Source organism: Xiphophorus maculatus, chromosome 10 (genome assembly GCF_002775205.1).
Source record: "Xiphophorus maculatus strain JP 163 A chromosome 10, X_maculatus-5.0-male, whole genome shotgun sequence".
NCBI classification, from domain to species: Eukaryota; Metazoa; Chordata; class Actinopteri; order Cyprinodontiformes; family Poeciliidae; genus Xiphophorus; species Xiphophorus maculatus.
The window spans coordinates 10209246-10236415 of record NC_036452.1 but is presented as its reverse complement, the minus strand read 5'-3'; the positions used below and the strand labels follow the sequence as shown (position 1 = coordinate 10236415).

The following is a 27170-nucleotide window of genomic DNA, read 5'->3' as shown; positions in this document are numbered from 1 at the left end:
AAAGAGTGGTTGGAAGAAAGTTTGTGGCTGAATTAGAGATAAGGACTCGAGAGCTGAGAGCTTGACTCACATTTAAGTTGTGAAAAAAGATTTGTGGTGAGTTTAGGGCTGAAAGAATTAATCACATTAATTGTGATGAATGAATTATTGAAAGAATCGTCAAGTAATTGATTAATTCATACCTAGAGCATGCAGACTCAAAATGAACAGTTCTCTTATAGCACCTATTAAGCCAAAACTGTACACATAATACATACATTTTGCATTCAAGATAAAATAAATCCTTTTTTATGTGTAAATCTGAACTCCTCCAGTGGCGGTTTTAGCAAAAAAAGGGATCAAATTCTGTAAAAAAAAAAAAACAAAACATCTCCCATTAAGCACCTTTTAAATTCAAATCATCAATCGGTTAATAGATAAAAAATAATCGACAGGTCAGCCCTATCGAGTGTTAAGTTAAGCAGAAATGGCTGGGTTTTTCACATCTTGATGTTAGAAGTATTTTTTTAGCTGCATCCTTTGCTACAGATCACAAAGTATTCACTGAAGGATTGCTACTGCATTTTAGTCAATAAAATATTTATTGCCTTATTTAAAAAAGGAATTGAATTATTTATTTTGCATCTTTTAATGTGTTTCTAATATTGTGCAAGAAAGGGTTACGTGATTAAATTAAAAATGTGCAGGATGTGTTAATTTTTACCAGAGAATAATCGATTACTAAAATAATTATTTACAGCTGTAGGTGAGATGTAGTTAAGTTGCAGATAGAAAGAGTGAAGACTTTGCTTAGTCTCAAGTCATACTTTTTAAGTTGCCAAAAAAAAGCAGACTCAAGACTCAGTAAAAATTTAAGACTTTTTTTTTACTTGAGTCGCACTTAAGTCACAAAAAAGTTTTGCTTAAGTGACAAAAACTGTTTAGATGCGCAGAATTACTTGATCATATTCAAATATATTCAAACCTAAATTACATACACCAGCCTTTATACATAATAGAAGCACTGACACAGTTGACATAGCTGACAGAATTTTAAAATTTCCTAGAAACCCACAAAAGTTGTGTTTCTCTGTCCTGAACATAAAAACAAACAAACGCAGTAGTGTCTTCATTATGTGTCCTGAGTTCCCAGAATGAACCCGAGCCGGGCTCTGATAACGGTTGAGACGTTTCTGCACTCACTAATTAAGCTACAGACTAAGCAGTATGCTGTTGGTCTTCCTTCGTTACAGGATGAGAGATCAACTGACCGGTTTGGCTTCCACAATATATCGTCTAGCCACCGAAGTCTGATTTACGTCAAGTTGACATAGGGCACACATGCGCAGTAAAGTCAGTTTGCAGCTATCAAAATGACATGATTATAAGTGTTGACATGCACAGCGTTCGGGTTATGAACCGGCATAAACTACCCCTCTCATCCGGATTACAGTTTTATTCAGAATGAGCAGAATTGCTTACATGGTACATTTTTATTTATTCTGATTATTTATGTCCATGTAAAAGTGGCTATTGACTCAAAGCTTAAATCAGACCTGTGGTATGGTGTTTGAGTCTTTCTCTCATGTAATTAAGCCATTACGTAAGGCACAGACAGTGTACACCTCTGCTAAGGATGCACATTCTCCTGTGAAAGGGTGCGTTTGATTTATAGCCTTGGGAAGTTCATTGAAGCTGTGCTAACAATGGCTCAGAACAATCTGTTCTTGTGAGCTGCAGATTAATGATCACATGGCTGTCCCTCAAGCTGATGTCTGCAATAAATGCTTTTAGATTATGTCAGAACAAAATAACTTCTCTATCTCTCACAATTCTAAAAATGTTTTTAATACAGTTGTACAAAGATGCATTTTAAAAGGCATTTTGCCTGTATTTTATTGTAGTTTAATATAACAATGTTGTTTGCTGTGTTTTTGCATAAGTTTTAAAATTGCTCAATCTACACTTACATTCTAAGTTATAAAAATGATTAATTTACATTTTTTTTTGTAGTTTCACAATTAAAAAGCAAACAATTTTTCTACTTGGATTTTATGTGTTTTGTCTGATTCACCGCCATCAGGCTGCTGAACTCAAGCTGCACCATCTCATAAATTATTTACACACACACACACACACACACACACACACACACACACACACACACACACACACACACACACACACACACACACACACACACACACACACACACACACACACACAGACACTTTTTTAGTATGCATATCTATATATCACATAAATTACTTTATAGCTTATTTATTTAGTTTTATTTGTGTATTAAATTTCTTAATCTGGGACCTGAGTCCAAATTTCGTACCACAAACAAGCAAAGGCGGTGTGACAATAAAAAAATCATTGAATATGTCATTAATGTATACCAAAATGTAAACAAATGACACTAAATAAAGATGTTAGATGGTGGGACCTAAACATAAAACACCAAAAAAGGCAATATAAAAAGTTTTTTTTAAGAGAAATGTAAAGCTGAAGTGAAGTTATGCCAAAAACTATTACTCCAATTCATTTCAAGCTTATTTACAGCAGTTCATGTCATGGTTTCAGTAAATACTTCAATGGGACTTGAGACCTGACTTGGACTTTAAAAAAAGGTGATACTTGACTTGTACTGGGAGTGAAACACTTGAGACCTGACTTGGATTTCCCCCTCATATACTTGAGACTTGTTTTATGCACAGCTTTAAAGACACTGAAATGAAAAACTTGACACTTTATTTTGGGCAAGACATTTAAGACATGAGTTGGATCCCTCAAAGACTTGGCCCTTGGCTTTGACTAGAAGCAAAAGACGTGAGACTCGGGGCTAAAGGCTAGACTCTTGACTTGGACTTGAAGCAAAAGATGTGAGACCTAACTTGGATTTGTCCCTCAAAAACCAAAGTTGACTTAAAATGAATGAATTGAGAGTGTTGACTTCTACATGGAGCGAAAACCTGACTTGGAAGTGGCCCTTAAAACACCTGAAACTCGACTGTGTGTGTTTAATCGACAGCCTCGGGGACAAACGAGAATGAGGAGAGGGTTTTCCGCGAGAGGATCACTCCTCGCCGGCGACAAGGAGCCGTCCGAAGACGCGTCCACCAAGTCAACGGACACAAGTTCATGGCCACCTACCTGAGACAACCGACCTACTGCTCACATTGCAGAGATTTTATCTGGTAGGCAACACATAAGCACATCTGTTGCAGCTCATTTGCATCAGAAGTTGAGTTTCTTTGAACCCGCCTGGCTGATAACGCTGGCTGCTCTTGTGTGTGATCTGATAGGGGTGTGCTGGGGAAGCAGGGATACCAGTGTCAGAGTGAGTACTTTTCCCCAACCCTGTCCAAATTTCTCATGTAACATGGCACTTTATTTATTATTGAAGCCGGGGAACATGGGAGAGGATTACATGTTGCTGAGTGACGGGTGTGATTTGTTCTGGAGCCATTCATTATCAGTACTACACCAAGTGTTTAACGCTTTAAAAAATGCAGAGCAGGACCCTTCTGCAAAACAACATGCACATTTAATGCATGAAGAAGGTTGTGCCACATACATGTGATAGTTTGTTTGTAGAAATTCTTACCAGCAAAGACTCCAACCTGACACACCAGAGTCATCAAATCCCCCAAGAATTATGTGGGAATTAGAAACCCCAGCACGAAAGTCATTTGGCATTCGATGAGGCTTAAATGCCCTCATCAGTAATTCAATCTGGGCTTCCTGGGTTTCACATCTACTCACTGATAACTTAAATAGTTTTAACTCTTCTGGGACAGCTTACTGTGTTTTAATTAGAGTACTTTTCATATGTTTATCAAGTAAGGTTTGGCTTAAGTATCTGAGCAGCCTGAAGGAATCTTGATTAGCTCCTGCAACTTAGTTGGTTTGCTTCTGGATATTTATTGTCTGCAGGGAAGGTCTGTTCTTGGAACAGCTCTTCTAAAAATACTTCTAAAATACAAAATGTTGTTTTATTTTTATTATTTACATTTTTTATAGAATTAAAGAAATGTGATATGTTGCTATATCTCCTTTTTGTTTAGCTGACGAGGAAACTTTATGTAACCATAATAATAATAATAATTATTATTATTGTTATTATTATTATTATTATTATTATTCACTGCAAAAACACAAAATATTACCAAGTAGTTTTGGATTAGTATCTAGTACAAATATCTTAATACACTTAAAATAAGTGTATTAAGATCATCCATCCATCCCATCCCAATAAACCAACCAAATTATTTTAAATATAACGTTTCTTTTGCTTAAAACAAGCTCCTATATCTTGCTGAGAAGTAACTTCCAACTTAGTTGTATTTTAAGTATACTAAGATATTTGCTCTAGAAACTGGACCAAAACTTCTTGGTAATATTTTGTATTATAAGTATATTTGGTTAGCAGACTTTTCCAGCGTTGCAAAAACAATTTTTGACATTTTCAGAAGAAACAAAACTAAGTAGACCAAAAGAACCAGCTGGAATTACATGATACTGGTTAGTTTAAAAAGTCCTTTTTAACATCTAAAACTTTTCAATACAGAATTAAGATATATTTATTTTGTTATATTAAAATAAAAAAATCAGTCACTTATCCAATTGTTTCCATTTACGTCAATAATAGTAGATTCTTTAAACTCATTTCCATCTTTTTAATTAATCAGTATTTGCCAAACTTTAATTACAACAGCACAGGAGTGATTGCAATGCATTGGTGCTTTCAGTGTGTACCTGTGTTGTCCATAAGCGCTGCCATATGCTCATCATCACCAAGTGCGCTGGGATGAAGAAGCAGGACGACACAACCGAGAAGGTAAACGTCTGCAAACGCATGCAGTTAAATCCACGTGGTTACATGTACTGTAAACGTCTTTTCTCCCTCTTTGTCTGTCTGTTAGGACCATCTACTTCTTAAATGCCAAAATGTGACACAAAAGAAATGTTTGTGCACCTTGTAATACCTTGAAATACGCCCACAGTGTGCCTCCATGTTGTGAACCAAAAGTTTACAAAGCCAAGACATCAAATTCTGGGCTTCTGATTTTGAAAACAACAAATATTTTGGCAATAGTTCCTAAGACAGAAAAAGTTATCTGGATTTTGTCAGACAGGGAGAAAAAAAATTATGTCTAATTGTTCAGTGTATCTAAATATCTGATTTCAACTGTATTCATGCTGATATTTGTGCTTGTGTAAGTTTTGGTTATGTCCCACTTTTTTCTGCTTCTTGCAGGCTTAATAAAGATGAATAGAAAATGAATCCAGAGTTTGCTACAACCTCAAACATGTTGAGGATTACACAGGATTCCTCTGTGTAATCCTTTGTGTTGAGTGTTTGTGTGGGTGTGTCTCCCTCTGCAGGTGGGTTCAAAGGGGTTCAGTGTTAACATTCCCCACAAGTTCAGTATCCACAACTACAAGGTGCCTACCTTCTGTGACCACTGTGGCTCTCTGCTGTGGGGCCTCTTGAAGCAGGGCCTTCAGTGTAAAGGTGAGTTTCAACTCAACCACAAATTTACCATCTGAAAGAAGACAACACTTTTCAATAAAAGTCTAAATAAAAGCTTCAGGACAATAGCCAATATCAACTCACCAGCTTCAAAGGGAGTTGTTTGCTGTCTGTAGTTTGCAGTAATTGAATCTTACTTTTAAAATTAATGAATATTTTATACAGGAATTTTATGTTTCATATAAGTTGAGTAGTTTTGTGGCAAAAACAGGTTTTGGGTAATTTTTTGCTATTTTTAGGAATAGTGCATGTTTAGGGCATACCTAAATCTCAGGTCTAGTCCCAGATCTTGTACTTCAGGCTTTGTCAGTGTGGCTTCGTGAACAGTCAGTCAGTTTCAGAGAACTGTCAGTAGACATCGGCCTGTCGTAATGACACATTTTACTGGATGATAAATTGTCCCAGACATTGGGATAAACCATAATGTTATTGTTTTGAGACAATCTTCAAGAATTTGATGGTAAAGGTATAATAATGCAAGAACACGTTGTGAAAAATTAATAAACTTTAAATTTGGTTGAACTTCTAACACTAAAACTGGAAGACATTTTAAATATTCAAAATAAACAAATGAAAAAAACAACTGAAATGACTCATGAAGTCTTTGTAAACAACATTGTCGTTCAAAAAAGGGCTAGTTGAGACCAAAGCACCAAACTGAATGAAGCCTTTTGTCATTCAGTATTTGATAGAAGCAGAGAAAAGAGAAAAACAATAAATCATGCAAATGAAAATGATTGAACCTGTTTTAATTTACCGTGCGATTAATCAATTTATTGTTTATTGTGACAGGTCTAAGGACAAACGGGCTAAATTATGTTTAGCAGTGGAGTACTTCAGCTGAAAGATTTAATGTGGATTTTATTTAATTAATTTGAAGTTTATAGAAGCTGATATCAGAAAGGTTCCACATGCAGTGTTAGTTTGTAATAAATTTTAAAGGAGGCTAAAAGAGAAATTATACATTTGTGTAGTTTTTGGACAAGATGGAGGATACTGACAAAAACAAACCCTTGAGTTTCTAAAGGGAAACATTTTGAGGCAGCAGAGAATAAGTTCAGTGTTCCTGCAGCTGTTTACTGTATGATTCATGTGCGATTGATTGCTGACCATTCAAGTAGAAATACCACATGATACAGACAAACATGTAAAGAGGTCTCAACAGATCGGTGATTATTTCAGTAATTAGTTATTCTATCGATTACTCTGACAATTAATCATTTAATCAAATTAAAAAAATGTCACATTCTCTAGATTGTTCATTCCAACATGTGAAAAGCTCAACTCTTTCTGATTGTTTTAACATTAATAGCGTGTAGGGTTGATCTGTTGAGTAGTTTTTTTTATCTACAGTATTAACATCAGACAAAGTGAGATGTAATTTTATCCGGTGCTGTTCTGCACAATATTGTGCTGGACAGACGGGTTTAATTTAGTGTTCTGTTATGTGATGACTGGAGACAGGACCTCATCTAGCACCTCTAAAATGCGACAGGGAAATATTTATTTTTGGCAAGCATGCAATTAAAATAAGATGCGACACAACATTTGCCAAGAGTTTTTTCAGCTGAAAAACCGTGTTTGGTTGGTGTCTTTTGGAGTGACGGCAGTCGCATATTGTAATGAGAGAAAAGTGTCTTTTTAACCATCTTTCGTCTATTCATGTCTCACATTCTGTTGATGCTGGTGGCTGAACTAACAGACACTTTCTAAAAAAGTCTATCTGCATTTGGAGTTGGTGACGAGCAGAAAATGTGTACTAAAGCTTACTGTTGATTAGGCAAAAATAAACTAAATATTAACTGGTAAAATGAAACAGTTTATTACAGATATGCCTCTTAGCCATGCTAAGAACATCACTGAATCATGTCTTTTTGTTGTTGTTTTTTACCCCTCCAGGGGGTCTTTTTGTGGGCTCTAGTGTCCCTTTTTACAAAAGTAGGCTGACAGGGATGGGGAAGGAGAAGGGGGAAGACATGCGGCAAATGTCGCCGGGTCCGGGAGTCGAACCCGCGTCGAGGACTCAAGGCCTCCAAATATGGGTCGCGTTAACCACTATGCCACCACGGCACGCCCTACTGAATCATGTTTTTATGTGATCTATGTGTTTTTATGTTTATTTTCTGAAAGTTCAATACTCTGCATGAACATACAGTGTTCTAGTGTCAGTGGCGTCCTGATGGATACTTGTTTTATGTGCATCCGACTTCTGACCTGTTTCCATACTCCACAGCCGGCACCGGTCCAATATCGGAGCTAGAAAGCCTTTTTTCCAACAGGTCAAACCTGACTTCCTTGCATGTCCTCCTGCTGTTTTCGCAGTGTGTAAGATGAACGTGCACCGGCGCTGTGAGACCAATGTAGCTCCTAACTGTGGGGTGGACGCCCGAGGAATCGCCAAGGTGCTGGCTGACATGGGAGTCACACCTGAAACAATCTCCAGCACAGCACAGCAGATGAGGAAGGTAACTGGATACAATGTGGCCCAAGCCGCCGCCATCATGGCTAGATGATCCGCTATTTAAACTGAAGTACTCTCCAGCAAAGTCCTGTCCTTTAGAAAACAATTTGAGTGGTTTCTTATATTTCTACTTCTGCTTTTGCTTTTCTGTCACAATTATGTTTCATCAAACATGTCTTATCACCAGACAAATTTGACCTGGGTAAATCCAAAATGTAGGAAAAAGCCATCAAATTCATCCTGGACCGGTGTGAAAAACATTTCTCTTCCATTTTTAAGTCACAAATTAAATGTGATCAGCCACATTTTTTTTGACTGAGTTCAATTTCTTCACCTAAACCCGATTAAGTCCAGACCTGTAGAATCACAAAGAGACAACATGCAGTTGAGTAAAATCTCAAAAGCAACACGTCATGTGCTGATCTCAGGGAATCCAACAACAGATAAGAAACAGTCCTACCAGTTTGGAAATAACCCAGAACAAGTTGGGAGGTACTGGAGCACAAGGTCAACGTTCTTGACTCAGCAAAAAGAAAGAGACTGCAGCAAAGTTTTCTGCTACGGAAGAGGTTTGAGACAAAAACAGAACACAAAGACACTTCTCTCTGTTTCCAAAAAGCATCTTAATAATTCCCAAAGAGCTTTGGGAAAATATTTTGTTGACTAATAAAACAAAAATTGAACTTTTTGGAAGATATGTGAAAGAATGTCACACAATCATGGTCTGGGGCTATTTTGCTCCTGGAGGAACATCCAGCTGTTATAGATGGAGGCCATTTATTTGTTTGCTGTCTGTCAGAAAATCTTGAAGTCCAGGCATAAGTTTGTGACCTGAAGCTCAAATGGATTTTGGTTATGCAGCAAAACGATGAACCAAACAGCACCTGCACGTCCACCTCCAAATGGCTTAAAATGCGAAATAAGTTTTTTACTGGCCTCCAAATAAGAGACAAGGTATAATTTTTATCCTCAAGGGGCAATTAGTTTTAGGACGTAGGACAGAAAGGGTAAATATAAATAACTCAAAAGTTTTAACCGTTTGGAGCGTTTTGGGCGTCGAGCGCATCTAACTTGTCCAGTGCCCCACATAGACTTTGAATATAAACCAGACCCGGTTGACCCTCAAAACTCGTTTGGCGTGAACGCACCTTAACTCTATGCTGCAGTGCGCCGCATGCGCTACTGCTCTGCATTGAGTCGGGAATATAACGTAATAAATGGCAAATATATTATTGTGATAATTCTTCACAAAAAATATGACAAACTTTTGTAGCTGAGCCGATATATACAGACTCATTCCATAAAACAGAATATGAAGGAAAAGATCCTTTTTTGTAAATCCTCCACCGAGTGAAAGACTTTAGAGGTTGGATGTTTTGACATCTTTATATCTCTTAGTATGTTTAATAGCTGCTAAACAGTTATTTTCAAAAAGTAGTATTAATCTGGCAAGCCTCCATCAGGACGTATATCCTAATTTATTAAATATGACTGTATGGCTTTCACATTTAAGTTTGTGCCTTTTTCTTAGCATAAAAATGGCTTTCCATAACTGTGGGTGCATCAGCGCCGTCCCCACAATGTGTCCCCACCAACTTGCAGCACAAAGTTACACCCTGCCAGAAGGAACGATTTTGTCGTCTCTCTGTGTTCCCAGTTGACCTCAGGGCAGGACGCTCCCCAGTCTCCGCCTGAGCTCTCTCAGACGGAGGACAACAGCTTCAGCCAGCCAGCTGTCCCCACCTCCCCCTCAGAGCAAGGTAACACACTGCACACGCACAAAATGTTGAGGAAAAACAAGTTTTGGGCTTATTAAAACCATTTTAGGATGAGCTGCTGTAACAGGACACAGTTTTTAACTCTCTAATAAACCAGTTAGAGGTTTTCATTTGATTCCAGCAACAATATTGTGGCTCATGTTGAGAAATAAGTACAGAGAGGTGTTTATGAACATACAGGGACTAGACGTGAATTATCCCGCACCGCCCACAACCATTTGGTTGTCACAGTTAGTCATTATCACACTTTGCAAGCTGAGAAGTGAAAAGTTAACTTTCTCTTTGTGGAAGAAGTCTTGTTTCTTTTTTTATTTGAATATGAGCCACAAAACTAAGAGTCTCCTCCAGTATTATAATAGTAATAATAATAATAATTGTGATAAGTTTGGAAAAAATAATTACATTACTGGTAATTTTCATATTAATCATGATGATAGAATGGCAAACACACACAGTTAATAATATTAATTCATTAAAACGCTGTATTTTATGTTTCTTTTTCTTTCTTTGTTTGTTTTGTGTTTCTTTTTCATTCATGTAATGTACTGCACCATGTATTTTGTACTTTGATGTAAAATAAATGTGTATTAAGAAATAAATAAAAATATATTGTATATTGCTATTATTGGAGGAAAGTGTGGGTTTAGAGGGATGTACACAGTTTAAACCAGAGTCAGAAGTTTATATACACTGAATAATAACATTCACCTTTTTCTCTCACTGCCTGAAGTTAAATCAGGACAAGATTCTCTTGTTTTAGGTCAGTCAGAATCACCAGAATTATTTCTGTGTGCTAAATGCCACAACAATGAGAAATAATATGTAACAGATTTAATTGTTAATGTCTTCAAAATCAGAAGTTTACATACAAACGTCTGGTTCCAACTGTGTATATAACTTAAATAAAAAAAGGAGACAGGAAGGCAGGGTGTTTTTATTTTAGCTTACGTCTGATCAGCTTTTCTGATGACGCCCACAGACTTGGCAGAGCTATCGCGCCTGCAGGAATCGCTGTCGCTCGACGAGCAGAGACCCCAACTCACATCTTCCTCCCCCACCAACTCCTCCTCCTCGCCATCCTCGGCTGCCAGGGAGAACGGACAGACCCAGAGGAGGGCTCTGGAGGACTTTAACTTTATCAAAGTCCTCGGCAAAGGCAGCTTTGGCAAGGTGCAGCAGCATGAGGGTGTTTGAGGGGGATGTTTGTTTGTTTGCTGCTCATTATGCTTCTAATAAAACAGTTTTTTTAATTGATAGCACAGCAGCTGAGTGTTTCCTTCAGGTGTCCTTTCATCTCTGCACTGCATTGTGAGATTTGACTGTGGTTGCTTGTGATATTTAATCTGCTGGATTTTGGATTTCAGCTCAGTGTGTTTTCTTCTTAACACGCACATATTGTATTTTGAGGTTATGTCATTGTTTTCTTAAGTGTCAAACCATGACAGCAAAATCATTTTCATTTTATAATCCAAATGCATAAAATCTTACCAAATATTTTTGTCTAGTTTCATGTGTTAATATCTTAGTACGCTGAAAATGAAACAAAACTAACTTACAAGTAACTTTTCAGCAAGACATAAGAGCTTGTTTTAAGTAAATTATTTCTTAATATTGATTTTTTTTTTTTTAAAAACTATTTCCACTGGCAGATTATGTAATTTAAAATATGGGGAAAATGTCTTTCTATAAGTGAAACAATCTGCCAGTAGTAGTACATTATATATCAATATTCAGGGATTATCTACTGTAAACAATCTCCTATATCTTGCTGAAAGTTACTTGTACATTAGTTTTGTCTTATTTCAAATACACTAAGGTATTTGCACTAAAATACTTAGATTTAAGATTAAGATTTAAGCTTATGTGTTTTTGCAGTGTAAGCATCTGAAGACCAGAACCAATCCTAAATCCAGGTAATTCTAAGATTACATTTACCAAAGCTGAAAAAGTATCCAGTAATGGTAAAACTAAGTACAACTCATGATTCAGTCAATTGTACCGTTTCCTTCTGCAGCGATAAATCTAAGTTCTTTTCCTTATGGCTTTATTAGTTTTCATTTTTGGTGGATCATCGTTGCAGCTTTGCTTCAGTTCATGGAGGTTTCCAGGCGTTTGTTTCTGCTCCTGTCTTTAGTTTCTGCTCCGTATATCAGTCAGGCTGAGTTCTGGCTGTAGATTTGATCCTCTGTTTGAAAGATTTGAAGTAACAACTTTAACTCTTGAACAGAGTTATGATTTTCTTTTTTATGCTGTAACCAGGTGATGTTGGGGGAGCTGAAGGGGACAGACGAGGTTTATGCTGTCAAAGTTTTGAAGAAAGATGTGATCCTTCAGGATGACGACGTAGACTGCACCATGACAGAAAAGCGCATCCTGGCCCTCGCCCGCCGCCACCCCTACCTCACCCAGCTCTACTGCTGCTTCCAGACACGGGTAGGAGCGCAACAAAACCGTGCGCTAAAATAGTTAGATTTAAAATGAAATCTAATCTTAAATCACCTGCTTGTCGTTGTCTCATCCTCTGACGTCTCTTTTTGTGTGCAGGATCGTTTATTCTTTGTGATGGAGTATGTGAACGGAGGAGACCTGATGTTCCAGATTCAGAGATCCAGGAAGTTCGATGAGTCTCGCTCTCGATTTTACGCCGCCGAAGTCACGTCTGCTCTGATGTTTTTACATAGGAATGGAGTCATCTACCGGTAAATATCCCTGGCCTATATACCCTGAGGCTAAGAGATTGATCAATTTCATTGAAACTTTTATAATTTTGAGTGAAACAGAGTTTAGAAACTTCTTTCACCAGACATTCCCACTAAATGGTTCTGATAAGAATGTTACACCAGGGCTTCCCAAACTTTTCCAAAATAGCTAGGATTGTCCCGATCCGATATTCAAGGCAAAAATCGGTCCAAAATCACCCAAAAAACGAGTATCCGATTTCAACCTGTGTCTAAAATCGCCGATATGACCTCATTGTTAGAAGCACTCAGTCTGCATTTCTATAAGGACCTATTGATACAATAAACGGTTCGGTTGTTCTCATATGTGTTGTTGTTGACTATTGTTCTCTGTTTGAGTAATATAACTTGATCAAGCCTTTTTTTACCATTCCACACTAAGGAAAGTATGTATAATTTGTTATGATATTGTATCAGGCGAACACTCAAAGCTGTAATATCTGTATCGTATTGGAAGTGAAAAAGTTATATCTGGACACCCCTACACACATCATTCCCTTTGGTCTGGGAACCATTACAAACCCACAGACAATGCAACAAAATATGTAAAGAAATACTGAGTTTCAGAATGTATTCACTTTGTGTTTATTCACTTTTCAATGATTATTACACTTGTTTAGCATACATAAATGCTTCAACTTTCCTTCTGATTTTAGATAGCCATGAGTTCTTAGGGTTTTTTGCTTGATCAGCAAAACAGCTTGATAAGTTTGATTGGCAGCCGGTTAGAAAGATGAACATGGCAAATACCATTTCAATAACTTAACTCTTATTTTATAATAATAATTGAAAAACAGGTTAGATTTTGTGAATTTTTTTTTTTTCACATCTTACCTCCAACTTTCTGAGGCGACCTCGTAGGCCACCTGGTGGCCGTCACTTTGAAAAATGCTAGTTTACACAACGATTCCAACCTTTGGAGGAAGCAGATGGCACTGACCCTCCCCCTCTGTCTGCATCCTGCTCTCACAGGGACCTGAAGTTGGATAACATTCTCCTAGATGCAGAGGGACACTGTAAGCTAGCAGACTTTGGTATGTGCAAGGAGGGCATCATCAACGGTGTGACCACCACCACCTTCTGCGGCACACCTGACTACATTGCTCCTGAGGTGAGCTAAAATTAGCTTAGCTAGAGACGCAGAACAACAAATTATGGAGTATAAAAAAGCCAAAAAAGAAAAATAGTCTTCTACGGGTTCCTAGTGTATTTTGAAAATTACTCATATTAATAGTATTATTGTTATTTAATAATAATATATTAATATTTTTAAATTTTAATTCTGAAGAAACTATAAAAGTGAAACTATTTCACTTTGAGAAGAGATAGGAACCCTCTTGTGTGTCAGTGCAGTCAGACTGAATGATTTGCAAACTGACGTTAAAATATTCAAATAAGTAGTTGGATGAACTAAATTATTAGGGAAGTTATTTTTTGTTTAGTTTTGTTTTTATAAAACTCTTTTGATTGAAGAAAGAATTCATCAGCAGTATTAAAATTCACCTTTCAGATCTGATCAAAATAAGCTGCCATGGAAGAAAATAATAAACAGCTAATTAAATAAAATGTAGGTAATAAAGATTACAGGTCTATGTTCCGGGTGTGTGTCTGTCATGCTGATCTGTGTGGTTCTGCTGGTTCTGCTGGTGTTAGATCCTGCAGGAACTCGAGTACGGAGCGTCTGTGGACTGGTGGGCTCTGGGGGTTCTGATGTACGAGATGATGGCCGGCCAGCCGCCGTTCGAGGCCGACAACGAAGATGACCTGTTTGAGTCGATTCTCCATGATGACGTCCTCTATCCCGTTTGGCTCAGCAAGGAGGCCGTGTCCATCCTCAGATCGGTGCGTTACAGCGGACATCCAACCAAACATCCAACCATCCATTCATCCATCCATCCATACAACCAAACATCCAACCATCCATCCATCCATCCATTCATCCATTCATCCAACCATCCATCCAACCAAACATTCATCCCTCCATCCAAACAAACATCCCTCCATCCATCCATCCATCCATCCCTCCTTCTCTCCCTCCCTCCCATCTCATCTGCCTCCAACATGTTCATCTTATTTTCAACTCGTCGTTCATCTTTGTTTTCAGTTCATGACGAAGAACCCGGTCAAGCGTCTGGGCTGTGTGGTGACCCAGGGCTGTGAGGAGGCCATCAAGACCCACTCCTTCTTCAGGGAAATCGACTGGGTTCTACTGGAGCAGAGAAAAGTGAAACCGCCGTTCAAACCCCGGATTGTAAGAAACTCACACACTTAGAAACAAATTGATTTTATCTGTGAATGCACACAGCTGGTTTAATGTGGGGTAACTTCAAGCTTTTTGAGCGAAGTTAAAACAGGATAGTCAAAGTAGTGTTGCACAGCTGTATCTGCACATATACCTGTAAAATATACCTGTAAAGCCAAGAACACAGTAAATTGAACTCACCAAGATATCTGAGTAAAATTTTCATTTTGTGGATCTAAAGAAAACACACTGAAGCCAACTTCAGACAGTTAATAAAACCTCCTTACATAAATGCTGAATGTTGTACTCAAATAATGGATGTACATGTGAATAAATCACATCGTCCCTGCTGTTAGATATGGTGGAGGATCTGTGTTGCTGTGGGCCTGTGATGTCAAATCTGCAATTTTCCAGTGTGGATTTTTAAAGCAATTTTCTTGCCTTGAAAACGCAAAAAAAAGTTTTGGTTTTAAATCAGAATTTTAATTTTATCAAGTGGACAAGTTTACCATTTTTCATAAGTATGGATTGCTCATTAATCTTTAATTGTGAGCTTTTATAACTTAATACAATTGTAATTCAAACCAAATAATTATTTCACAATATACAAAAATATTGCCCTCATCTAGTTGAACCATTGCACATTCCTGTATTATTTAACTCACATTATTAAGTTAAAATAAGAACCCATTTAAACGGGAGTGGGGACCATTTCAAGTCCCCACTTTATTTCTTCTTACTTTTTTTTTTTCTAACTTAAAAAAATCTTTTTTACACAACTCTGAGGTAACACAAAACTAATAAAAAGTTAGCACAACTTACAACTGCAAGTCTCCACGGCAACCAATTGTTTTCAAGGTTTTCACACATCTACGTAACATTGGTGCAGGAGGGTGTGTGTTCCTGCTGCTGTTGTCTAGAGCAAATCAGGGTGGGACAGGCTTTTACTCGGTTTTTTGTAAAGTGTAGTTAGTCTTTTTGGTCAGAAGGTGTCGCTGTGGTGTAATCTGTTAAGCATCAGGTTATGATAAAGTTTCAGAATTTGCTTCTTTTCACTTGCAGAAAACCAAGCGAGATGTGAATAACTTCGACCAGGACTTCACCAAGGAGGACCCGGTGCTGACGCCGACCAACGAGGCCATCATCCAACAGATCAACCAGGACGAGTTCAAGGACTTCTCCTACTGCGCCCCTGAGGAGCTGCAGACCTAACACACACACACACCTATCAGACAACAATAACGCCTGGCGTGCTTACACTCAGCAGAACCAGAACACACTCTCTCACTCATTCGCACGGTCAATCTTTTCCTTTTAAAGCTCTTGTTTGTTGTTACTTTTCTGGAGCGTTATTTACTTGCATTGTGTCGTTCTTGTTGCCTGGGTTTTATGATGAATATGACTATGACAATAAATATGAACACGCACACCGCTCTTACACAAACGTACTCTACTTAGACACATGGATACACTCACACTGCTTCTCTAACCAGCACCAGCTCTCTCTCTCTCACACACACACACACACACACACACACACACAAAGAGCGGAGTGGCGGTGCGAAGGCTTGTACATAGCCTGTGTCGAGTGGCTGTATCGTGTCGGTATCGTCTGCTATTTAAGGGGGCGTCGTTGCGCATGGACAAGCACCCTTCCTGTGTTATTACTGTCCTTATCGTGGACCAGTTAGGGCCAAACACCCTTTTGTGCAATACCATGACTATCTATATATTTTGTTGTTTGTTTTTTTTCTTTAAAAATGTTTTGTTCTGTTGGATTTTGGGTGAAATTGCTTTGACTATCACACTTTCTGTCCTCCTGTCCTACGTACGGCGCCTTGCAGAATCATTCAGACCCTTTTTTTTTAACTTATTCACATTTATTTTCAGGTGACAACGATAAATAATGATGTAATTTATGTTGATTTTTTTGTGATAAACCAACACAACAAGAATTAATAAACGTAAATTGGAAGGAGAATGACAAATAGCACATTTTCACATTTAGAGGCCGACAATTTCCCTCGTTTTTCTTTTTCAGAATGCTCAAGCTAATTCCTATTACTTGGAAAATGTCTTCAGTTCTTGCTATAGATTCTCATTTAATTTTAGGTCTAGACTTTAACTAGGCTGTTCCAAGACATGAATAGGCTTCAATCTAAACCAGTGCAGCTTTGGCTGTATCTTTAGAGTCGTCTTGCTGCTGGAATATGAAGTATTGTACAGCCTCAAACCGGTCTTCTTCAAGTATTTTTTTATCTCCATACAATGCAGTGCCACAGCATTATGATGCCACCACTGTGTTTTATGATGGAGATGTTGTTTTCAGGGTGATGTTCAGGAGAAAAAAAATCAAAAAAGGAACATTTTGGGCACAGAGATTGCTGTCTACATGGTTTGTAGTGATAGTAAAAACAGCAAACAGAAATTCTTCTGCCTTTGCTTCAACAATGGCTTTCTTGTTGCCTAAATGTGGTTTCTATTGTTTGGAAACTTCTTGGAATACTGTACTTTGTTTAGACATATTACAGTAAAGGGGGATGACTTTTCTGATTTTTATCTGTCAAATATTGTGAAAGTGATTGATAATTTGCTTCTACTTTGCAGTGATGCAGCTTTGTGCTGGTCTGTTTCATAAAATCCCATTGAAATACGTTTAAAATTGTTGTGAAATTACAAAACAGTATGGAAACCTGACAGGGGCATGTATGCGTTTTACAAGGCGCTGTATGTACAGTGAATGTTACAGGCTATTGAACTAATTATGTGGAGCAGAGTGTTACAGGCGGCCTGTGTAGCAGTAAAAAAAACTCCGGTGTCCAACTGTTTCATCCGTCTGTTAAGTTTCAGAGACCTGCCGGCCGGTGTGAATGTGTTGCCCCGTTTCTTTCTTTCTTTTTTTTTTTTCTCCAAGTATTGTGAATGTACTTGTGTACATGAATGTGTGAACTTTAATCTCCTCCACGTCGTGCGTGACTTTTTGTTTTCTGCATTTCTGTATCTATAGCAACCACCGATGTTTCGCCCATCTTCCCTTTCAGCAATTCCTCTTTTCCCTGCTTCTCTTTGTCTCTTTCTGCCAAAAACTGCTCTCACTTTTGATTTATTATTATTATTTTTGTTTTTCAAAATGGCTTTTCTTTCTTATTGGTGTCTTTTTTTAATTATTATATTAATTATTATTATTATTATTATTGTAAAGTGTATCTGGAGGATTAAAAACCTTTATGTGTAAAACTATAACTATACCATTATAGGTCTGTTACAGCCGGTTGTTAGGAAACTTGGTGAACCAGCAGCTGAATTACCTCTCACTTCAAACACACAGCACTCACTGACTCTCCCCTTTGCTCGCCCTCTCCTCCTCCTCCTCCTCCCTTTCACTGTCTCTCTCTCTTCCTCTGAACCACACATGCATACACAAAGAGGGACGGTTTGTCGCGTTTCTTGTACAGCGATCTGAAGACTGGCCGGTTTGCTTGTCTGTGCAGTAGAGTCAGTGTGTAGTGACGCTTTGTGCACCCAGGGGTACGGCTGTTCCTGGTCACTCTTATCTTTTTCTCTGTGCCAAAAATGTAGTGCAACAGCCGGGCTAGTCCCCCGTCTGGTCTGATTCCAATAAAACACTGAGCTGTCTACATCCATCCCAGACGACTCTGTCTGCTTTTTTCCCCCTCTTTTTCTCCCTTTTTTATTACTATTATTTCAAGCTGTTGCGCTTTGGAGTCAAATCTGAGGGATGCTGAGAAAGTTTGAAGCCTGAAAAGGGAGGAGCGGAAGGAGGGGATCAGGTGATGCTTTTCCTGGCCAGCCGACCAATCACAGCTCTCGGTCTTTGGAGACCTGCTTGACTATTTGCATGCAGGAGGAGAGAGGTGACACTCACTGGAGCCAGGCCATCTCATCTGTGCTGCAGGGAAACCTCTGTTGGCATCATCGCCATGCCGCCAGTCGGGGAACTCCGCAGGACGCAATGACGGCCGACAAGGAGAAGAGACGGTAAACCTTTCATTTTCTGATTGCTTTTTAAATCTGGAGGAAATTAGAACACGAATAAGTTGGCAAAGATCCGAACCCAGCCTGAAATTGGATAAAAGAGAAGTCTCATTCGCTTCCTCACTTGTTGAGAAATTCGCTGCAATTGTTTTATAGTCGAGGTCACAAAGTCACAAAGTGAGCGTTTTTTATTTTTAATCAGGCAGTGTCAGTGTTTTAGCATGTTTGGTTATTTAACTTGCATAACGAGGCAAATTCGACAAGTTAAAAATATTCTGTACATCACTATTATATGACTTTAACTCAGGAAACTATAGTTCATGTAAATTCTGAACTTTTGATTTGAATGTTGTTGTTTTTTTCATTTCATTTACTTCGCAGATGTATTTATTATTTACATGTTTTTTATTCCCTATGCCATTTTTGTTTACATTTCTGTAATTAGTTATTGTTTTTGTTATTTTTTATCTATTTATTTACCTGCACCAGTAGGTATATATGTGTATGTATGTGTGTTTGTGCATATATATACAGACCTATGATTTTTCTGTATTTTTTCTTCATACTCCAGTAACCAAGCAACAATATTTTGTTGCCAAATTCACTATTCTTTATCCAATGACAATAATTGTTAGTTTTTTATCAACTAAATTATTTATACTTTATAGTTTCTTACCTGATTGCCCCTACTATATTATTATTACAAAAATTATTTCTTATTGATGGTATGAAATGTGATTTCTTTTTGATGTAAGTACTTACATTCAGTTTTTCCCCCCTGGTCTCTGCCACCTGCAGAGCGATCAGCCGTGAGGCGGCCCGGCGGCGGCGGCGCGTGGAGTCGGACGTGTTTGGTGACCTGTCCCGCCTCCTGCCGCTCCAGCCCTCCGTCAGAGCTCATCTGGACAAACCCTCCGTCATCCGCCTCACCCTCAGCTACATACGCTTGCAGACGCTGCTCAAAGGTGAAAACACCTCGAAAACAAATCAGCCGTTTATTGTGATTAAATAGTCAAACAGTGCAGAAATGGAGATGAATTTTGGCTGCAGAGACCAAATTTTAAGAAATATTTTTTGAGTTATGAGTTCATGAAAAACGAAATTCTCTTTCAGTTCAAATGAACAAAGGCAAATAAAAAATACATGATTCATCATTTATTACCGCCTGTAATCTTTGCTAGAAGAATACAAACTGACAAAGGAAATGCTTTAGGTGTCAGACTGAGAAAGTACTATTTCACGCCTGGAGCAGACTCACATGCATGTGAAATTTACAAAAATACACCACATCCTTTCCTCTGCCGTTTGCATCATTCACAGCAGCACAACTTTCTAAAAACTCATCTCTGTTCCTGGGTTCGAAACAGAAACTGCCGGGTCGCACGAGGAGCTCGGACACGGCGCGAGATACCGCCACGGAGGAGAGGCGCAGGACGGGTGTCTGTTTGAGTTGGGGAAAGAAACGGAGGGATTGGACCCGTTGGATGAAAACAGCATGTACCTGAAGATCCTGGAGGGATTTCTCATGGTGCTCTCCACCCTGGGAGACATGATCTTCTTATCGGACAACGTCAGCAAGTACATGGGCCTGAGCCAGGTGAGTCTGCAGGTGAGAGGTTTTACTGGTACTTTCTGCTTTAAGGTTTTTTTAACTCTTTGTTTCCTGGCAGACTGAGCTGATGGGGCACAACATCTTTGAGTATACTCACCCATGTGATCACGAGGAAATCAGACATAACCTACGTCTGACTGCAGGTTGGTGTGTTTTAAAGCATATCAGTGAAAATCCCATTTCTTTTTCGGTGATCTCTTTCCACTGCAGTTTTTCCCTACACTCAACTTTCCATCAGCATGCTTGGACATTGCTCTCTGTGAAGAGCCACAGGTCCCATTTGTAGAGTCTGATTTTATGGAGAGCAGTTGTTCGTTAGTTTTATAATGATTGTTTAGGCCATAATGCATTTTTTATTTCATATTCTAACTTTTTCAAGATGTTGAATTCTGGATTTTCATTATCTGTAAATCATAATAATCAAAATTACCAGAAATAAATGCTTGAAATACATCCCTTCGTGTGTAAAGACGCTACCTAATTTTCACTTTTTAAATTGAGCCCTACCTTTAAATACACATTCAATAAACTTGAATATTATTGAGAAGTCAGTTTATTTCAGGAACTTTATCACCTAGTAACTCGCATCACACGCTGCAAAAACGCTAAATCTTACCAAGTATTGTTGGTCTAGTTTCAAGTCCAGGTATCTTAAGACAAAACTAACTTACAGGTAATTTTCAGCAAGAAGTAGGAGCTTGTTTTGAGTAAATAATTCCTTAATATCGATAAAAAAAAGTACTTGTGCCCCTCAGATTATTTCACTCATTACAAGACATTTTTCCCATGTTATAGGTGAAATAATCTGCTGGTTGAACTAGCACTTTTTATCAATATTATAAAATTATTGCCCTAAAACAAGCTCCTATGTTTTGCTGAAGAGTTACTTGCAAGTTAAAATATTTGTTTTTGAAACTAGACAAAAAAAATACTTGGTAAGATTTTGTGCTTTTTCAATGTATAAATAAATTTTACACAGATGGTCGTTTGAAAGTATTTATTTCTGTTAGCAATGAGGATGTTCCGCTTACTGTTAATGAAAACGTAACATTTAATATGAGAATATTACATCAGACCAATAAAATAAACCATTTTTAATGCAGAAATGTAGCCTCAAAGAAAAGCAGGTTTAATACTCGCTTAAAAGTTGTTAATTTTCAAAAGTAATGCTCTAATGTGTCTGTTTCTCTGGAGAACTTGGGTGCAGCCAGAAGAGGGATTTTGTCGTGAGAATAAAAAGCGCTCTGACGCACCGAGGAAGAGTCGGGAACCTCAAGTCGACCACCTGGAAGGTCGGTGGTTCAGGTTAGGACTTCAGACCCGGGAAGTCGGGTTCTGACGCTGCTGTTAACTCTGCTCTCCGTGACTCCAGGTGCTCCACTGTCAGGGCAGAGTGAAGCTGTGCGCGGCCTCGTCTTCGGTGTCCTGCGTGCTGCTGACCTGCCGACCTCTGCCGCTCTCACACACACTCCTCAGCACACACACCTTCACCAGCCAGCACAGCATGGACATGAGGTTCACGTACTGCGACCAGAGGTGCATAAACTCACCGCCGTTAGCCACATTTTGTAGGATTTCAGGTTTCAACAATCCTCCTGCAGGTTTGAGTAACTTTAAAGAACATTACTATTCAAATTTAGGACTTAAATGGAAAAAAATTACATTAAATGTAGCTTCTTTTTTTTACTTATGTATGTATGAGTGCTTTGCTTTTGAAGCGTCATTATTTTTACATTATTCAAATCACTTTACGCTGATTATTAAATAAAAAAAGATGCACACATATGAAGAGCAAGATTAGTTTTCACAAAAACGGGACTAATTTTATAAGACAAGTTATGGCACAAGTCTTAGATTCTCCCAAATATTGAATTATTTTGTGTTTGTGACGTTCAGATTAAAATAAATCAAGTATACGAGGATTAGGCCTGTCACAATAACCAATAAATCAATTAATCACATGATAAATTAAAGCAAACTCAATAATTTTCACTTGCATAATTTAGCATTTTTCTTTCATCTAAGATAAAAGTCTTCAGTCTGGTGATTTGGTCTCGACCCGCCCTTATTTTGAAGGACAGTTCTGTTTATAAAGACTCCATGATTCATTTTATTTGTTGTTTCTGTTTTGTTTATTTATTTTGGATACTTAAAATGTCTTCCAGTCCCAGTAGTAAATGTTCGTCAGAATTTAAGGTTTATTATGTTTTTGTCTTATGATTACTTGAAAACAACAACATTATCGTTTATGGCAGTAACTTCTGGGACAATTTATCCTCCGGCAGAATTGGTTATTGTGACAGGCCCAGCTAGGATTGGCTTTGATTGAGTTTGAAAGTGCATTTTGTTTTGTTTTGTGGTTCTGAGTCCGACCCACCTCTGGGTGGCAACCTCTGTCTTCACAGTGGTTAAGATGGTAAATTACGGGAAACTTGAGGTTTAACAGGAAGAGGCCAAACTGCCTCGAGTGTCAAATTTTGGTGGTCAGTTTTACCTCTTGCATTCTGTCTCGCTCTATTTCTGTATTTCTACTTTTATTTGTCCGAATTTGTAACTGTAATTACTTCCACATTTACGCGTTCAGTTCCGTTTTGCTATATTTTATTATCTTTATTTTTCTGTGACTGTCTTTGAATAAGATGGGAGTGCAAGATGCAAGTGGCTTTTTTACCTTCAACAATGGTTCTTTGATTGAAAATAAAGAAAATATTTTACATATTTGATTGAGAATAACAGTAATTAATATTTTTAAATATGAAAACAAATGCTGGGTTAAGCAGTTCTTCCCCATTTTTCATGGAATAAATGCAATGGATTTTCACGACAGAATGAAACTAAAAGTACAAATATTCATTGAAATCAATTTTTGTCTACCATTTATGTTTTCTTACATTGTTTTAAAAAAATATTAACATCTCATTGGAAAAATATCTATCCTGTTTTTGTACGTTTTTTACTTAAATCTTAAAAATTACATGTTTCTTTCCTAAATGCATTTTATTTTGCTAGACTGAGGGCAGAAATTGAAAAAAAATTTGGATTGTAACTGTTGCAGATCGTTGGTGTCGTATCAGTGACTGTCGGCCTTTTTTTAGGTTACGAAATGTTATTTTTCATTCGAAGTATTTTTAACACTGTCACTTTGTTCTTCAGCTCATAAAAATATGCAATATGAAATTAGAGTCCAGATCAACGGATGTGTTATCAGGGGAAATCCGCAATGAATCACCAAAATAGCAGATTTTTGTTTTCCAAACCTCCAATTTTGTCCAAGAATTAAGAGGAATTTCCCTCCAGCGTGAAACGGCAGGTGGAAGAGTGGAAGCAGTCCGCGACGTGACACACGCTGCAACCACACAGAAAACTCCAGTCACTCCAATTCCTTTCAGTTCAAGTCAATAGAATGCTACGTAGGAAACTTTTAATGTTCTCTAAATTAATTGTTTTTTTTCTTGAAACCACAACCCAGTCTTTGTTTCACATGATAAACGTTTTCTAGCAACAAGCAGGAAAAAGACACAACAGCTGCAAAGTGAGCATGTGCAAAACTCAATAACGGTATAAACAAGCAACATGTTTTGATGTGTAGTACTCTGCAAAACGTTCTGTAATATTTTATTTATTTATTTACAAAAGTAGGGGTTTGTTGTAAAATAGAAGGAAAATTGTTTAATTTTTTATCTGATTGTGCTGTGCATTTATATTCAAACATTTTAATTTGATAAGCCTGAATGAAATCCAGTACAACCAGCAGCTATCAGACGTCATCTAGTTGGTAAATAAAGTAAATATAATGTGGATTTTAGTCTTTATCTGGTCTGTGAAGGTGTTATATGCATCCAAAAACACAACAAATGGGTCAAATTAAAAGTTTTAAAGCAGAGTTACTCTAAAATAAATGATACCACAACTCCAAACCTACCAAAAAATGTCTGTCCACCAGCCGTTAGGTCACTGGTGGCTCTGAGGGAGCTGCAGAGATCCACAGCTCATGTGGGAGAAAGAAATCCACATCTTTTATATAATAATATAAATTCATAAAATCATTTTTTTCTTACTGATGCACTTTTTCATGTCACATAAAATCCCATTAAAACACAGCAAAGTTTGTGTTTTAATATGTGAATCTGAAATTCTTAAATATGAACACTGTGATTATTGATAAATACAAATAAATGGATAAATACACAAAACAAAACAGCTAAAGAAAGTGTAGCAGCTTGGAAGCAGTCAGTAGAAATATTTCCTTCTGTTTTTGATCAAAATCTGTCATCAAGATTTTGATAACTATACTAGATTTTGATAACAAAACTGTAAACTATAACTTCTCAGTTATCTTATGTTAGATTTGCGCGTCATTATACTTGTGTAATTAAGCAGAACTAATATTTCCTTCGTCAGTGCTGGATGTGATGAAATTGTTTAAAAAGGAAGTAAAATTATTACATGTAACGCATGTCAATTTGTCAGGTGTTTTCTGGATAAAATTAATGACGTTGCTGAAGGTGTTAAAGGTTAAATTTGCAGAAGGTGCTTTAAAAAGCCTTTAAAAGTTCAACCTGCTCAAACAGTACTACACAAATAATTTATTTAGTTAGAAAAACTTTGTGTTTTTTCTAAACTTTTAAGTTTATTAAATTAAATGAATCATTTATCCTAAATAATTAAATGATTCAACATTGAAGATTAATGTTGAGTAATTTTTATTCAACATTAATAAAGATTATTTTTATATAAACAGTCTTATGTTTTATAAATAATCTGAGAGATTTCAAGAGCATTTCACATTAATATGTCTAATCTGGAGATAAAAATTTAGAAAAAGCAACTATGTTTCCTTTTACCGATAATTGTTTCCATTTCTGCTGCTCAGGTTTTGATATTTTATTCCAAATCTTTCATTAAAAATGTTAAAAAATGCTGCGTTCGTCTGAAAGTTTCTGTTTTCTGAAATAAATGAACCTGGTATGTTTGTGCAGAGTGACTTCTCTTCTCGGCTACCGGCCAGAGGAGCTGCTGGGCCGATCCATCTACGATCTCTGTCACACGCTGGACACAAGCTGCCTGAACAAAAACCACCTGAACCGTAAGCCCTGACACACACACACACACACACACACACACACACACACACACACACCCACACACACACAGAGCTACACCTGTGTGACTTTCTCACCTGATCCTGCAGTGTGTCTGAAGAGTCAGTCCGTCAGCGGTCGGTACAGGATGCTGGTGAGGAGCGGCGGCTACGTCTGGGTGGAGAGTCACAGCGCCGTCATCCCGGGCGTCCAGCCGTCCAGATCCAGACCCAGACCCAACCCCAGCCAGCCGCTCTGCATCCTCTGTGTCACCTACATCCTCAGGTGTGTGTGTAAAAAATGAAGCTGATAAAACTTGAATGGTGTATAGGTTAATTCTACTTGTTTTTCTTTTTCTGTTCATTTCTGTGGCTTACAGATACTGACAATATTACTTTTAAATCTAAGAATTTCCAAGACTAATAAAAATGTTTTTTTCATTTTCAAATGTTAAGACTGACACAACATCTTAGTGGAAAGTTGAGTGGAAGGAAAATATGTGGTGGAAAAATATCTACAGGCAAAAGAAAAAGTAGTAAATTCACCCTGTACTCTATTTGCATGAAGTTGGCCACCTACATTTTTCAAATTAACTGAAATTGTTATCAAATGTTTGTGCTACATTTGTGAAGAAATTTTTTTTGTATATATAAGAAATTAATAAATGTTTCCAGAGGTCAACCAGCCCACCACTTTTACAAAACTAAACAAATTTTGTATGAATCAACTGCACTGCAAATAGGTAATGACTCCTAAAAGCTGTGAATCTTTTGGGAGTCATTATGTCCTAAAAGCTTGTCAAAAATCTGCTGGTAGATGGCTGTGCTGCTTTTGGTCTAGATAAAGTACAGAGGCCTACGACCAGCAGATGACATGGATCTTTAAATCTTTACTGAAAGTTTAAACTTCACACTGGACATCAATTTCCAAATGAAAATCAAAGGTTATTTTTATCTGAAAACAGAACTTTGCTAGCATCTAGCTGTTGGTTGTGTATTTTCTCCTTCCACTCAACTTTTCATTTACTTGCTTTTATAATCTGTAAGCATTCTGCTTCCCTGGTAATGACATTTTGTGGCTTACAGTCAAAATCCAAAGTCTGCAGTTTTTTTTTCTTGATTTTGTAGATCAAAACAAAACTTTTCTATACTAAAAATAAGTTTTTTAGTCTTTTCTAAGAAAAACAAAGTTTTATTTATCAACTAAATTAGCTTCAAATGTTTTATTAATGATATTCTGAGAAGCTTTTCTGTTGAACTGAGTCTTTACTGATATCTGCTCTGTGTCACAGCGGAGTGGAGGAGCCGTCTCTGCAGCTCTCTTTGGATCAAACCTTCCAGAGATACTTGAGATGAAATCAGAGTTTGAAGGGGACCAAAACTCTACTAGCTTTTTTTTTTTTTTTATGTATTATTTTCCCTAATTTTATGTTTAATAAATTGGAACTTTTATCTTTCCAAAACGACTTGTGCTTTGTTCTGCTTCTTACGATATCTCGATGCAAAGCTGTGACGCACCTCCAGAAATTTGTTGTAATGTTGAGTTCAGTGGCGGTTCAGGCAGAAACCCTCCAACTTCTCCGTTTGCTACCGTAGTTTCATAATCGCTGCTGCAGACTGTGGTTGTCAGGCAGTTGACAGGGCGGAGTCACATGAACAAACAGGCTGTTTGACCTTTCCTTGACCTCCCTGGGTCTGACCGTGCTTCCTATGGGGTCGGCTGCTGGGCCACCTGACACGTGGGG

General features: G+C 37.7%; 2 protein-coding genes across 2 annotated transcripts in view; both read left to right on the top strand.

Annotated features, from left to right (window-relative positions):
- Window positions 1–18381, top strand: part of prkce (protein kinase C epsilon) — a 43255-nt gene extending 24874 nt beyond the window's left edge. Inside the window, exons 3-15 of the mRNA XM_005794639.3 lie at window positions 3014–3179; window positions 3288–3322; window positions 4734–4822; window positions 5371–5500; window positions 7841–7983; window positions 9637–9739; window positions 10737–10927; window positions 12017–12190; window positions 12302–12456; window positions 13468–13606; window positions 14149–14337; window positions 14600–14746; window positions 15800–18381. Of these exons, the coding sequence (XP_005794696.1) occupies window positions 3014–3179; window positions 3288–3322; window positions 4734–4822; window positions 5371–5500; window positions 7841–7983; window positions 9637–9739; window positions 10737–10927; window positions 12017–12190; window positions 12302–12456; window positions 13468–13606; window positions 14149–14337; window positions 14600–14746; window positions 15800–15949 (1811 nt within the window). The 3' untranslated portion in view covers window positions 15950–18381. The remainder of the gene's footprint in view (window positions 1–3013; window positions 3180–3287; window positions 3323–4733; window positions 4823–5370; window positions 5501–7840; window positions 7984–9636; window positions 9740–10736; window positions 10928–12016; window positions 12191–12301; window positions 12457–13467; window positions 13607–14148; window positions 14338–14599; window positions 14747–15799) is intronic.
- A 92-nt stretch (window positions 18382–18473) lies between these two features.
- Window positions 18474–26882, top strand: epas1 (endothelial PAS domain protein 1). Its single transcript, XM_005794777.2, has 9 exons — window positions 18474–18736; window positions 19532–19698; window positions 20101–20330; window positions 20404–20488; window positions 21540–21637; window positions 21718–21881; window positions 25325–25431; window positions 25537–25711; window positions 26718–26882. The coding sequence occupies exons 1-9, from the start codon at window positions 18597–18599 to the stop codon at window positions 26779–26781; spliced, it is 1230 nt and encodes a 409-aa protein (XP_005794834.2). The 5' UTR covers window positions 18474–18596; the 3' UTR covers window positions 26782–26882.
- Window positions 26883–27170: the final 288 nt, after the last annotated feature.